The 14,014-nt window shown below is 39.2% G+C and overlaps 2 protein-coding genes across 5 annotated transcripts in view; one reads left to right on the top strand and one right to left on the bottom strand.

Annotated features, from left to right (window-relative positions):
• Nucleotides 1–3,560: 3,560 nt before the first annotated feature.
• Nucleotides 3,561–14,014, top strand: part of LOC136845963 (cubilin-like) — a 177,185-nt gene continuing 166,731 nt past the window's right edge. The window contains exon 1 of the mRNA XM_067116508.1: nt 3,561–3,674. Coding sequence (XP_066972609.1) covers nt 3,672–3,674 — 3 coding nt within the window. The 5' untranslated portion in view covers nt 3,561–3,671. The remainder of the gene's footprint in view (nt 3,675–14,014) is intronic.
• The window catches only part of dyl (dusky-like), a 60,407-nt gene continuing 51,167 nt past the window's right edge, over nt 4,775–14,014 (bottom strand). For all 4 annotated transcript variants that reach the window (XM_067116506.1, XM_067116503.1, XM_067116504.1 and 1 more), the window contains 5 exons: nt 8,352–8,558; nt 7,871–7,956; nt 7,549–7,726; nt 7,300–7,377; nt 4,775–7,172 (listed from right to left, as the gene is read on the bottom strand). In XM_067116506.1, the coding sequence (XP_066972607.1) occupies nt 6,030–7,172; nt 7,300–7,377; nt 7,549–7,726; nt 7,871–7,956; nt 8,352–8,558 (1,692 nt within the window). In that variant the 3' untranslated portion in view covers nt 4,775–6,029. The remainder of the gene's footprint in view (nt 7,173–7,299; nt 7,378–7,548; nt 7,727–7,870; nt 7,957–8,351; nt 8,559–14,014) is intronic.

Genomic DNA, 14,014 nt, shown 5'->3' on the forward strand with positions numbered 1-14,014 from the left:
AGATGTACTTACGGACCAAGCTGAATCTTTCCTCACATATACAAATTTGTGTTGCGCAGCTGACAATACAACAACTGTTTGGTAGCATTGTATCAGCTATTGCAGTGCTCTGTATGGGTTGTATGTGTAATGGAATGGAGAACCACTGTACGGTATTCTACTCTAAGGGCTAGTGATAAACACTGGAGCATTGGCATTTTATTTTTGTGTGGATTAAATAGGGATGTTCATGATTATGAATGAGTATTTCAGGTGCCCTGTATGTCTTGTCTATCCCCCAAGTCAGAGCTCTTATAAGAGATATTCCTTTTTGATCAGTGTCTGTGAAGCAAAGCTTTCTGTTGTCATTTATAATAAGCAGAAGTCCTTTATATTTTGTGATGTGTAAAAAAAAAAAACAATAAACATAAAATGACGAGTTGAATATCACTAAAGTTGGTGCATCTATGCTTTGTAACTGATTTTGGAGTTGGATTATGGATGAGGTTTCAGTGCATCACACATGATCTGAAGAGTTAATGTGAAACATAGGATTTGCTGCACTGTGCTTAGTTGAGATGTTGAAGTAAGTGGGTCCACTGGATTCCCTAAAAGTTTTTACTTGGAAGTTATATTTTGCATAAGGTTTTAGTTGCCAACTTGAGCAATACACCTTTACATAGCAGAAGCATAAGTAGAATGATGTTTAATTCCATTTCTTCTAGTCACTGCCACTATTTAGATTAAAAATACTAATGAAACTTTTAGATTTTACAAGTATAACAGTATGATTTCACTGTTTGGTATCCATTAAAAACTCTTTAAAGCTTCTTTAATGTTGTACATTATCACAGTTTCAAATATCGAAGCAAAAGCAGTTAGGAACATAAATCTGAGTAGCAACAAGCAAGTGCATCAGTTTACACCAGGTGTTCTCAACCTTTTTAATCTTATGTACCCCTTGAAGTCTTTCAGTATTGGTCACGTACCCCTTACCCACAATGTAGCATCAAAAAGGGTAAAAAGAAATGCATGTTATTTTTTACTTGGTTTATTAAGTTTAAATTGTGTTACAGCATATATGTAGAGCAGAAAAAATTTTCTATTAATGAGAGTATGTCACTATGAGGTAGTGTTGATAGTAATTAGTACTTCACAGGGAAATGCTATGTGACTGGCTGCTAGCATGCAATTCATTTACTAAAAGAGCTATATCAGGCAGTTTTCGATCATTGTGGCAGTGAACTAGTGCTGCTTGCAGCTAGTTGCAACTTGTAACTAGTAACAGTGATAGGTAAGTCACTCTGTGTGTGTGTGTGTGTGTGTGTGTGTGTGTGTGTGTGTGTGAATAGCATATAAAAATAATAAAACAGAACTAGTTCAGACATTTTTCCAATAACTGTGACTGTGAGGTAGTGATGCTATACACAGCTTATAACTAGTTACCCATGGGGAAATTGACTAGCATCACTAGCATGAAAAAAGAATAACAAAATAGTATTAAGAAGGCATTGTGTTCCACTGACTGCGAACTAATGCTGATTGTTAAGCCTCGCAACTAGTTATTAGTAACTACATACTTACTCATAGGGAAGTCAGTGTGTGTGTGACTGCAGGAAAATACAAGGAAAATACTCATTCAGTGAGATGGTTGGGCCTATTTCTTTGCTACCAACAAGTCAATCCTCGGCAAAGTCTCTGAAAGAGCCACTCTTATGTCGTCTTTGACTGCAAGACGTGAACGTAACTTGTTTTTAATCAAGCACAGTGCTGAGGTTCCCTGCTTTGACCAAAATCTGGTCAGTGACAGACTATCGAAAGAATCTTTTACAGTTGAATCATTGACAAAGCACATGTAGGCCACTTTCTACAAACAGGTTTGCACTTGTTCAAAACCGAAGTAATTTGAGAAACCTGTCACGTCCCCCAAAATTCCTCTCACGTGCCCCTTGACGTACCCCAGGTTGAGAATCCCTGGTTTACACAAGCAGGGTGAGGTACTGTAAGTAAAAAGGCTGTGGAAATGCATGGAAAAGGGAACGTATTGCAGTGGCCAATCCAAATTAAAGAAAAACGAAAGAGGAAGAGGAGGAGGATGAGTATGAACTGAAATGGGAAGAAAAGGGAAGAGGGAAAAGTAGGGATGAAAGGGGAGGAAGAGTAAAAGCAAGAAGAGAAATGGAAGGATGAAAGGAGAGAGTAAAGAGGATAAGGAAAAAGGAAAGAATGATGATGGAGGCAAGAAATGAGGAGGGAGACAGATGAGTGAGGAAGAGAAGACGAAGTAAAAATTATGATTAAGGATGGAAATAAGATGACAAGAAGAAAAGGCTATATAGTAGGTACAACGAGAAATGAAAACAGAAGATGGTAGAAGGGATATAGAAGTTAAGGAGAGAAAGAGAATACAAATGCAAATGGAAGGATAAAGGATTGAGAGCAGGAAAGAGGAATGAAAGAAGGTTGTAGGAGTGGTATGGGGAGGAAGAAATGAGAAGAATGGTATACAAAAAAAGAGAGAGGAGAAACAGAGAAATAGGGTGTATTTAGGAAGAGGAGTGAAGAAAGCTGAAAGTTAAGATGAGAAAGGTGAATGGGGAGGGATAAGGTTATAAAAGTGGAGAGTAGTAGATGGAAGGAAGAGGTAGAAAATAAGGTAATCAGAAAATTATGTCCACTATAGGAGGAAGAGAAGACATAGAACGGATTTAGTTACAACGTCCAGGGTGAAGGCTACATATCCGGCTTTAATTCGATGAATCAAATGGTGGGAGTCGATAAAGTAGGGATTTTCAGCACTCGTGTAGAAAGGATTATTCGCCGGTTGCAGAGATGGAAAAGAACTGGATCCTGAATGTGTGAGAGGAGAGGAACGCAAGGAAATGGTGTAGAATACGGAATGTGTGATATGCCATTGAAACCATAACACTTTAAACTACTACCGTACCCCTCTAGGTTCGGTAACTTCCATTTTACGTGCAAAATTGGCGCCGCGTTTAGCACCAGCCCCTTGGCGATAAGCGTAAAACAAAACAATGCCGTAAATACCATAAACAAACAAAACCATAGACAGAAGTCAAAAGTCGGTAAAGATTCCGGTCGGCGACTGGCGGGAACCAGGCCGCGGTGGTAGTTTCAAATTTTACCGAAAACAACTGCTGTTTCAGATAACATTGAGGTAAAACTTGACTTTAGTTGTGCGGCCTGAATCCCCCCAGTCGTCGACCGGGACAGGCTCCTCATACATAAATAGACTTAACCTTTCCTATAATGCTAGGTCCTGACCTAAGCAGACCTTACCTACCTAACCTAACTTAGGGCGACGTACAAATCATAATTCTGAAATTTTTATTTTTTTACAAGATGAAAATGAGATCTTGGGTTCATTATACAAAAGAAGTTGCAGTATCCCATTTAAATGGAGCCCATTTTCTGCAATATATGTTTTCTATGTTTAAAGATAGCTTGGGAGACTAACGTAATTTGTAATCCGATCATGTCCTGTAATATTACAGGCTGTTGCGTTATTTTTACATTATACTTCTATAGGATTATCACAATTTTTTCCAATTTGCTTTCAGAATGCGATTGAATTTACTGCCATCATTAACAGAGTCGGAACTCAATCCAACCAGAAGTTTTCATGGTAATACTCTTCGTACGAAGCAGAGGATTTATCGGCACTGGGGCCAATGGTAAGTACGAGATGCATAGTATAATTGGTAGCATATATTTTGTTCTATTTAGATTTAATAAGTTGCATTAAACACTGCTTTGAAAATTACTATGAGTGCAGGCTTCGTTTACATTGATTCAGAGGTGAGTCTTTTAAGTGACTGATATAGAGCTGCGTCGTTTTTTTTTTTTTCTCGTCTGGTGTTCCACGGTGTGGATCTTAGTTGACGTTCGTTTTTCCCCCGATAGGTAGCCTTGAATATAAGATAGGTCAGTATGCAGACGACGTACATTTAATGCAGAATGAAGTATTCTAGTTGCAAGCCCTCTCAGAGAGCTATTGGTGATTAGTATGTGGTTGAAAAATAATAAAACAGTCATTGATTAGCAGATCTCTTATTGTGCTTTGGGTGGTAACTTAATCTTCAATAATTAGGCTATAGATTTTTGAAACACTCATATTACCTTTAACCCCATGGTGTCAGTTTTCAGCAAGGGGTGCTTGTGAAGTGTTCTACATTAACACAGACTCATGATTCGAACATTATTGCCGGAATAAATGGTTCGATGTTTTTTTTTTTATAATGATTCATGGTTAGGACATGCTAAACGTTTTGTAGAGGACGCCATCCTTTTCCTATTTGGGATGCCTTTATAGGTTTTTGTTGTCTTCAGCGTCCGGCGATTGTAACGCAATTTATCAATTAATCAATCGATCATTTCACTTTGTGGGGGCAAGAGAGCCGGATGTTTACAAGTGTCAAGAGAATGTAATGCAGTTTCAAAATGACGTACACCTGCCTTAAAGCGCTATTTTTTTTTATTTATCAGGTATTGTTTTCATGTATATTCTTGTTATTTTTTCATATGAACATTTTACCCTTAAGGCTTTATCTGGGTTATGGCGTCTTTGGCTTATTTCATACGAACAACAGAATATACGTACGGCTTTCTGGTTGAAATAACATAATTGTTGCTTCGTAAGATAAGTTATTATTATAAAATTATTTATTTTTGTAAGAAAGGAGGATACAGATCGACAATTTTCCTTACAAAATTGCGCTTGGCTTTTAGAAAAATATTCCAAGTGTTTGTATCTTGAAGGTTATCAAAGACAGAATATTTTTTATGACTTTATTACAGATTTACAAATAAATATTACAATGAACTAATAAATATGCTTAAATATTTACAATAAATAATTGAAAAAATACCCAGTGGAAATTATCCCGCATTTCTGCCGGACAACATTGGTTCATTGCTTAAAAAAGAGTAAAACCGTGGTGTATAAAACAGACAAGACAAAAAAAAAAAAAACTCACACACACCTTCACGTGCTGTTGACTGATCATAATTGATGCCAAACGGCATTCCGTTCTTTAAGCATTACCGGAACACTCACATGTGTAGAAAGAATCCCGCTAAGAGCAGGTCTTGTGGGTCACTTGTAAATGTAGGGTCATAAATCAGTTCTGAAAAGAGGGGTCAGCATATGTTTGGCAAAGCCTGAATGACTTCGTAAATGCTGTGTGGCCAAGATCTCATAGATAATATTAAAGCCGTAGATAAAATGTCTATACTTGAAAAATGCAGTGAAATATTAAATGAGCAGCTTAATTGAGACGTGTATATCGAAGAAAATTTCATTTTGTGCATAACTCAATCGCATTCATGCTGAAATTATATATAATATGGTACTTTGTTTTGGGCTTACTATTCATAACTTATGAACACGTGATGCAGTACTACGAAGAGACTAAGAGTGCGGAGTTTACATATAATGCAAAATAATATAATAAAAATCATTAATACTCTGGAATAAGGCCAGCTAATTCCATGGAATAAAAAAAAAACAATTTTAACAGACAGATAAAAACTGTGGAGGTAAAGTTGAGAAACGTTGGACAGATTCTAACAATGCATTGATGTCTCATTACAGTACAGAATGAGTCGTGTGAGGAACTCCTCCTCTCTTCTACCTTTGGTAACATGAAGAGTAAAGCTCTTACGCTGGTATCTAAATTTACATCTACTCGAGGGAAGGGGGAAATGTGACGCACAGTCATTGAAAGACAACTGGTTATAAACGTATTCTGTACTAAAATGCATTGACATCTCGTTACTACGTTAAATAAATAGGTTGAGGTTTAGGGTAACGTTTGAAAAAAAAAATGTTAAGAAATAGAACACCCTTGAAAAGGAACTATCACCACCCCTGCCCAGCTCAGCGCTACAACAAGCGACAGCATGCCGTTGGGTAGCGATGCTCGGGGCGTGAAGCAAGAAGTTCTAGGCATGTGGTGGAAATCACATGACTTATGTGGTCAGTAGCAGCGGTATGGCACAGTGCAGAGTTCAGGGTGAATGTGGTCGTTTTAGTTAGTGGCTGCCACCTTGACGAATTCAGGATTGTCGAAACCTTGCACAAAAGTTGTAACACTGCCCTTGGCGTTGAAAGTCCTGACTCGCGTGTACAGGAAACAGGCTACCAAGCAAGCAATGGTGAGAACTAGTAACAACATGACAAGGCCAGCAGCAAATCCTGTAGCTGACATGCAGATGTTGGATGGGTCATCTAACATTTCTGAAACGACGACTGTCTCATTAGCGGAATTCAAGTTGAAGGCAACATCTCCAGGAGCCACGACCTGAATTACTCTTGCTGTGGATACATCAGTCATTTCTTGTGCTGCTCGACGATATACGTGAAGAACAGCTGACCGTTTTCTGCGTGTTTCAGTGGTCTCTTCTTCCTCATCATCCAAAGCATCAAAGTCAATTTTACGAGGTCTTCCAGCATTATCCATGAGATTACCTTGGCGGTTAACATTAGGATATCCAGGTCTAGGAAGGTCGACACTTTGTGCTTTGAGAGGAACTGGTACGGGGAATGGAATGTTCTTGTCATGTTCCTCTGGCAAGATGTTGTCGGTCTCTTCAGCCTGGCGCTGAGCGGCATAAACTGGGGCACTTTCGTCGGGGATGGCATTGGCACTGTTGGGAGTACGTGGGTCAGGAAGTCCAGAGCCTGGCAGTGCTGCAACAGAAGCAACTTGGTCACTTGCTGCAGCCTGGTAGCCGGTGGGTGGTAATGGCAATCCATCACACTGTGGCTCAGGACAACTGTAACGGCATACTTGGATGACACATTGGAAGTGGACATTCATGCTGTCAGGGAATTTGAATGCTTGGAAATAGGCATAGGAGACAACTGATGCTGAAGATCCAAAGTTCTTGACTTTCAGGAAACGACCCATGATTTTGGGACGGGTGATGCAGCCTCGCTCGTCAACTAACTGGATGGGAGCTCTCTTGCCATCATGAGCGACACAGTTGCGGACCATCATGTCAAATTTATTTTCATCGTCCTTAATTGCCAAAACCATGGTCATTGTCTGACCAATCTTCACAATACCAGAAACCTCTGATGCCCATGGACCTTTTCCAACTTGGATTTGCATCCAGCACTGCAAATTATCTCCTAAGAAATTGGCAGTAACTGCATTCAGCATATCAACCTGTTGACAAAGAAAAGATGATGTTTAATTGATAAATTTCATCTCTAATAAATACTGAGAAGTTGATTTGTAACAAACTAGCTCAAGCTTTTAGAGTCATATGTAACAAAGAGGAAGGGACACTCACTTGGAAAGGCCTGAAGGTGACAGATTTTTCATAATAGTCGTACCATGTGCAACGGAGCTTCCTGGCAGCATCCCAGACCTATGAAATGGAAGGCATGTTTATGAGTCAACCGTATAGTTTGGCCCTAATATTTCAGCTTAAAATTTATGCTGAAATCTGTATTTTTTATTTTGATTTTATGTTGGAGATGAAGGGTCCTAGAAGTATGTAGATACCAATGCAGAGTACATAACTTTAAATTGATATTACCTCCTGAACAAGAGGGTCGTACTGGATGATGACAGTGTTTTCAATGAAGGTACCGGAGGGCGTTGGCTGTCCATAGTTGCCAGAGCTTGAGGAAGTCATTCCACAACTGTTGAGGTAGATGTCAAACTGAGCCTGTAGACGACCTGACCCAGGCTGGACATGCACACAGTTCTGATCGCTGAGAAAATGAAGAGAATTTTAGTAGGTTTTTCGAGGGATAGAACAAGTTTAAATTTGTTTACAAATTGCCAATTTTGAGGATCTCTTTAACAGTTACATTGGTAATCTGACTTCCACACCAATTTTCCAAGTCACTGCTTACCTGTAATAGCCCTTGCTGAAGATCATGCCATAGAAGGGCCTATCGAACTCCACATTCACGCGCATGAAAGATTTCTCACACTGGACCTGTAAAGCATAAAATGGAAATAGTCAGAGTTGGTCCGCGCATATACTTTTGTTAAGAATGGGTGTTAGTCACTTGGAGGATATTTAAAATAAATTATAAATCCTAAAATGTTAACAAGGAGTGTTAACTCATTTCTAGTAACAGACATCCACAGCTAAATGAATTGCCAGCTTCAGATTTGACTTATATATTCTTATAGAACAATGACTAATTGTATGAGAAGAAAATAACTGAACGACAAGAGAATTGTTCAGTTGATCACAGCTAAAATTTATATTAAATAGATAAAAACTAAATGACCAACACACTATAGAATGAATAAGGAAGTGACCATTATAAAACAGAGGAGTACCAAAAGGGGTGAAATTTCCAATCAAAATTAAGTCTGACCCACCTGGAGGTTTTTGATTGAGGGCATGTCAGGTTGCGACAGGGGCCAGGATTCATCAGGGCCACCTCCCAAGCCTGGGAGACCCACGCCAGGGAGCCCGACGCCAGGAAGACCCACGCCACCACCCAGCTGGGGACCGAAGCCGTCCGCCCCTCTGTGTTCCACTGGCAAGGACGCCGAATCTAAGGCATTCTGGTCGTAGGCTTGACCCTGTTGAGAGAAAATTAGAAATCAGTCATTTTCGTTCATAAACCTTTTTATATATTTATTCACACTTGGCAGTTTTCTTTTTGCACTGTGATTATTCAGCAAGTTCTCAACTTTAATTTGGGGGTTATAATCCCCAGTCTGTATTTTTATTTTGCTGTTTAATACAGGATAAATGAGATAATTATGATTTTATGAAGCTAAACCAAAGAAGTAAGGCTTGAATTTCAGTTTCACACTGCCAAAAAGAGGGATAGCTCGTTTTGCTTCTCTGAGAATTGCGGAAATGAAATAACCGTACCAAAATGACCTTCACTAATTGAATCATAACGAAAACAAAATGTGCGGAACGTTCATAGGAATACAGTCAGGATACACTATGTGAGTTTAGGTCATAAATAGAGAATCCGTGAAGTTTCTCAAATCGCGTCTTTGGCGTTGACGGCCTTGGTAGTTTTGTATCGTCAAATCTATCAGCTAATACTAAATTACGCTGTGAAATTTTCAGTAAATGTCAATTTGTTAACTTTTGAGCTTTTTGTATTTGATATATGAGATTGCTAAATGTGTAATCTTTCATTTGTTGCCTGATTCGCTTTCTTTTCGTGGAAGAACTCCGGCGATTATATATATATGTATATATATATATATATATATATATATATATATATATATATATATATATATATATATATATATATATATATATATATATATACTATATATATATAAATATATATATAAAATAAATTTATATATATATATATAAACAAACAAACAAACAAACACAGGCAAATGTTGCAGTGGAAGTATAACAATAATAAATCGAGACAAATTGTAGTATAATTTCGAAGGATGAGACGAACAAAGAAATTAAGACGGAAAGATCTGTGCCAGAACTCTTAAAATGACCGCAGCAGCGTCCAGGCGCTAAACGTGTGCTCTTGGCAGCTTTTACATTTTTTTTATATTTTATTTTATTTTTATTTCATGTTGTGTGAACAGTGAGCGCTACTAGATAGATGGGTGTGTAAAAGTGGGTGTCAGTTACTTAGGTGGGGGAGGGGAGGGGTGGTTGGGGGTTAGTACTGGCAATAGCGGCCAGTGGGTCACATGGCTGCCTTTAGGAACGCCAGACCGCCCTCCCTCTCCCGGGACCACAACCGACCAACCCCTCCCCCTCCCCGAGACTAGCACTTCCAAAACTTCCCGCTTTCCCCTTCTACCCCTCAGCTCTTTGTCCGTATCTTTTTCTACTCCCTGCTTTTATTATGTAATTTTGTCGTCTCTCAAGTAGTTTTAAGCGTAGGGGTAATTACTCAAACGCAACTTGTTTATTTGTGCATGCGAATAGCAAAAGGATTGAGATGGATTTTTTCCAAACAGTTTCCTGAGTTATGTTCCACTTTCTCTCTCTCTCTCTCTCTCTCTCTCTCTCTCTCTCTCTCTCTCTCTCTGTCTTTACGTAAAAAGATAAAGGGGTTGTGGAAGAGGACAAGAACCAAGCTAATCTAGTAATTATCAAAAGCTCGCGACTAAACGATATTCCTCGTCAAGCAGAAAGATCTTACTTTGTAAAATACAGTATCATACGCATATTTTTCTTGTGTGTAACAACGATAATCCTCACTTTAAACTTATTAATATCGTAAGCATTTCATTCATTCCTCAGAACAAAATAATCATTTTTGCCTCAGTATTATTCAAGGTGGCCTCACGCCAAATACTGCTGGCTGCACACTGTTGCTACAAGAAGTTAGGCCGAGAGAAAGGAGCGTCGAAGATTTATCGTTCGAACAGGATTCTCCGAGTCGGCGGTACTTCGACTTCTGATTCGGATCTCGGGAGTTTCGCTTCGCCCGTGTTTCGTTTGACCTATAACCGGGCTTATGAGATGATGAGCTTCAAGGCGAAGGTCCCCGAAGCCTTGCTCGGGCCACTGAAGCGTGGCAAATAAATCTGCAGCTTTCCTTCTCTCTCTCTCTCTCTCTCTCTCTCTCTCTCTCTCTCTCTCTCTCTCTCTCTCTCTCTCTCTCTCACGCACGCGTGTAAATATCTGAAAAAAGTACTCCACAAGAATTTGAGAAGTATTTTGAGTTTATATATATATATATATATAATACATATATATATACACACATATATATACACATATGTAGATTATGACTGGAGTACTATGCTTAACTAGTTTTGCAGTTGTTTTAGCAGACGCTGGTATATGAATTTGAGTTCGATTAAATGTGTTTTTAAAGATATATTTACTGCCATCGCATCGGTGCCATTCAGTTACATACATATTTACCTCCTTTAGTGACTGCACGCACGTTGCACAGGCAAGTAAACATTTACTATAGAGCAGTGGGAAATTGGTTTTCATTTTGACCTAGTTGGTTCTAGGAATCGGTATGGGAATCAACCATAGCTGAAAAAGTTTGTCATAAATAAATAGAAATAAGCTCATGATAACGCTGTAGTAGTCAGTCTTTTAATTATCCTCATTCAGGTCCGGATCCGTCTCAAAATTTCATCAACTGCAAAATTTCATCGAAATTCGTTAATAAATATTGTAAATATCTCTTGAACAGACAGATGAAGTAACGAACGAAAAGGGAGGTTGCGACTGAATTCACAACATCCGCCCAATTCTGTAATGGACATAATAAAAATGAATAAAACACTTTCAGAAATGGAATTAAGTCAAAGCGGAGGAAGAAGCAGTTTACCTAAGCTATTAGAAATTAGACTCTTCTCTCCCCCCCCCAAAAAAAAAGACCTCAATACCTGGAATGAGGAGCAATAAACGACAGGTAACTTTTATTGACGCTCCAGATGTCATTTTCACGGAAGCAGCTGTATCGTGTTTTTCTTGGGTGTGAGAAAAAGCATTAAAACGTATTCCGGTTGCAAGATTTCTAATGCGGTGTTGATTTTCAAGCCGACAGGTGAGACATTCTGGTGTCGTAATGTGGTTTTGATGAGCGTTGCTTGTTGTGTTTAATTTTATGCTTGGAAATCAATCAATAGCTTGTGGTTAGTCTGCGAAACTGAAGCTATTTTGGTAATGTAGAAAGTCTTATAAAATTTCTGAATGACTATCTTCCCAAAGGCCTGCTTGTAACCATCTTTCATATAAGAGTCAGTCAAGTGTTTCTTTGGGGACTGAGTCCCATTCATTTCCATTTTTAATTTCTCCTGTTTTCATCAGGCCTACAAGCTATACGAAGTGGTTATGTTGACCTTCCCGTCGGCCTCGTATTTCATACAAAAAATACCGATGTACTTCTACGGTGGAAGCTATGTATGAGATACTCAGACTTCTAATATCTGTTGCAAATTCCCGATGTTTTTTTGGGTTGACCATGCCAGCAGCCTCTGGTCTTAGGTTCTGTACCTGTTTCCGCTGCTCGACTCTGCTTTTTGTTTATTCATTGTTAATTTGAGATTGGAGATAATGAGGACAATAATATCCGATATTCCTTATAAGTTATCCCACGAGTTGAGGTTTTATACGCGTCGTCGCCTCTTAGTTTTGGGCATTTTGTAATCAGAGGTCATCAGTACGCCTCTCTCTCTCTCTCTCTCTCTCTCTCTCTCTCTCTCTCTCTCTCTCTCTCTCTCTCTCTCTCTCTCTCCAATTTATTTTATAGTTTTTAAAGTTAGTAGAGAAATATTTGAGATATTTCAGACTGTCATATTCGATATTCCTGATAAATGATTACCTTAAGTATCGTGGTTATATGCTTCGTTTTCAGCATGTTAATTAGCATTTTAATCAAAGTCTCTCTCTCTCTCTCTCTCTCTCTCTCTCTCTCTCTCTCTCTCTCTCTCTCTCTCTCTCTCTCTCTCTCTGTGGCTATTATTTGTGAGACGGAAGCAACACTGAAGTGCTATTAGCTACTGGTGTTTGTATTTGCATGCTGGCTTTTAGGACGGATATTACTGTATCTTTATCGAAACATCCAAGCAATCCCAAGAACCATTTAGACCTGAAGGTTATCAACAGGAACGGAAAACGAATGAAAAAGTCCCCCATACATCCATAGCAAACAAAGGCCATCTCAGTCTCTGTCAGCTTCCAGAGGAAGTCGCTGGGTAACCGTGGCACTCGGACGTTCGTTTCCTGTTGGTTTTTGTCAATTATGGAAGGAAAGTGCGACGAGTCAAGGGTATGTGGGGGAGAGGCGCGGGTCATTTCGTAATCTAGTCCCGTTTTCTTTCTCTCTGGCAACGTTTCCCTCAGTTTTTCTTGCTTTCTATCGATATTTTCCTCGTTTGTTGTTTGTAGCTTGCAGTGTTTTTATCTGAGGTTTCTTGGCAACAAGCAGCTCAGAATGGGGTCACCCAGGAGAAAATGAAGACGTGCACTGAATAGGAAAAGACGCTGTGGGCCCAAGAAGGGAGTCAGAAAGGAGTCACAAAGTCGTCTGTTGCGGTAGCAGAAACAAACAGAAACAGTGAATTATCTGTTGGCAGTAAGGAGCTTCAGGTGTTGTAAAAGTTTGAGGCTTTAGAAATTGTGGAGTTCGAAGCTAAAATATTATAAATTTCATGACAAGAAATTTGAGAGTCTGCACGTTAACAGTCTACTTCATAATTATACTCGCAGTGAGAGTGTTGGTTAAAAGCCTATAGTTCATTCTCACACTCGCAACGCCAGATGAACAGAATCAGTATACCAATTAAATAAGCTTTGCCTCTTAGGTCTGTCAATAAAGAAGTACCTTCACATGTAATGAGCAGTTTACCCCAACGTCTCACGACCAGAGGTCCTCTCCTCAAACCAAAGGTGCACTAAAATATATTTGAGAAGATGGTATAACAATTTCGTCCCAAAAGTCAGTGCTCAGGACTTTGGTTTGAATGTCAGTGGGTCACAATGAGGCTCGAAAAGTCAGGAGAGTATAAGTAGTAGTGTATGTAGTACTAAATGTAGGATATGAAGAAGCATCTTGTTGGAGAGCTACATGGAAAAAAAATGTTAAGACGTAAGTAGCCAACATACTGTCGACGGGTTTAGGGGAAGCACATAATCTTCCTCTCTTTTGAATCGATTTGAATTTGGCACATCATTTTATTACCTTTTTGTCTGGATCTCGCGAGACCTCTGGGAATGAATTAACTGAGATAATCGTGTGATCTGAAGGAATATGAGAGTCATTTCGACGTCGACGAAGAAGCTACAAGATTTCTTTGCACCAGAAGAGAAGCGACGGCTGGTCAAGGAAGACATGAGGTTGGCGCATTCCCACAATTTTCTCTTGCACAGGTGTGTCAAAGCCTCATTCGGCTGCAGTTTTTGTGATTCACATCCACGCAGAGAGAGAGAGAGAGAGAGAGAGATAATGGATATTTCTTATCGCGAGAATTGCTTGGTTTTATGGCAGACGCATCATTAGCACGTACTTTTAGGAACTGGTACGCCGGTCGTAGTTGAAGTATGCACGTATGCTTGTAAAGCA

The sequence above is a fragment of the Macrobrachium rosenbergii genome, chromosome 14 (assembly GCF_040412425.1).
Source record: "Macrobrachium rosenbergii isolate ZJJX-2024 chromosome 14, ASM4041242v1, whole genome shotgun sequence".
NCBI lineage: Eukaryota > Metazoa > Arthropoda > Malacostraca > Decapoda > Palaemonidae > Macrobrachium > Macrobrachium rosenbergii.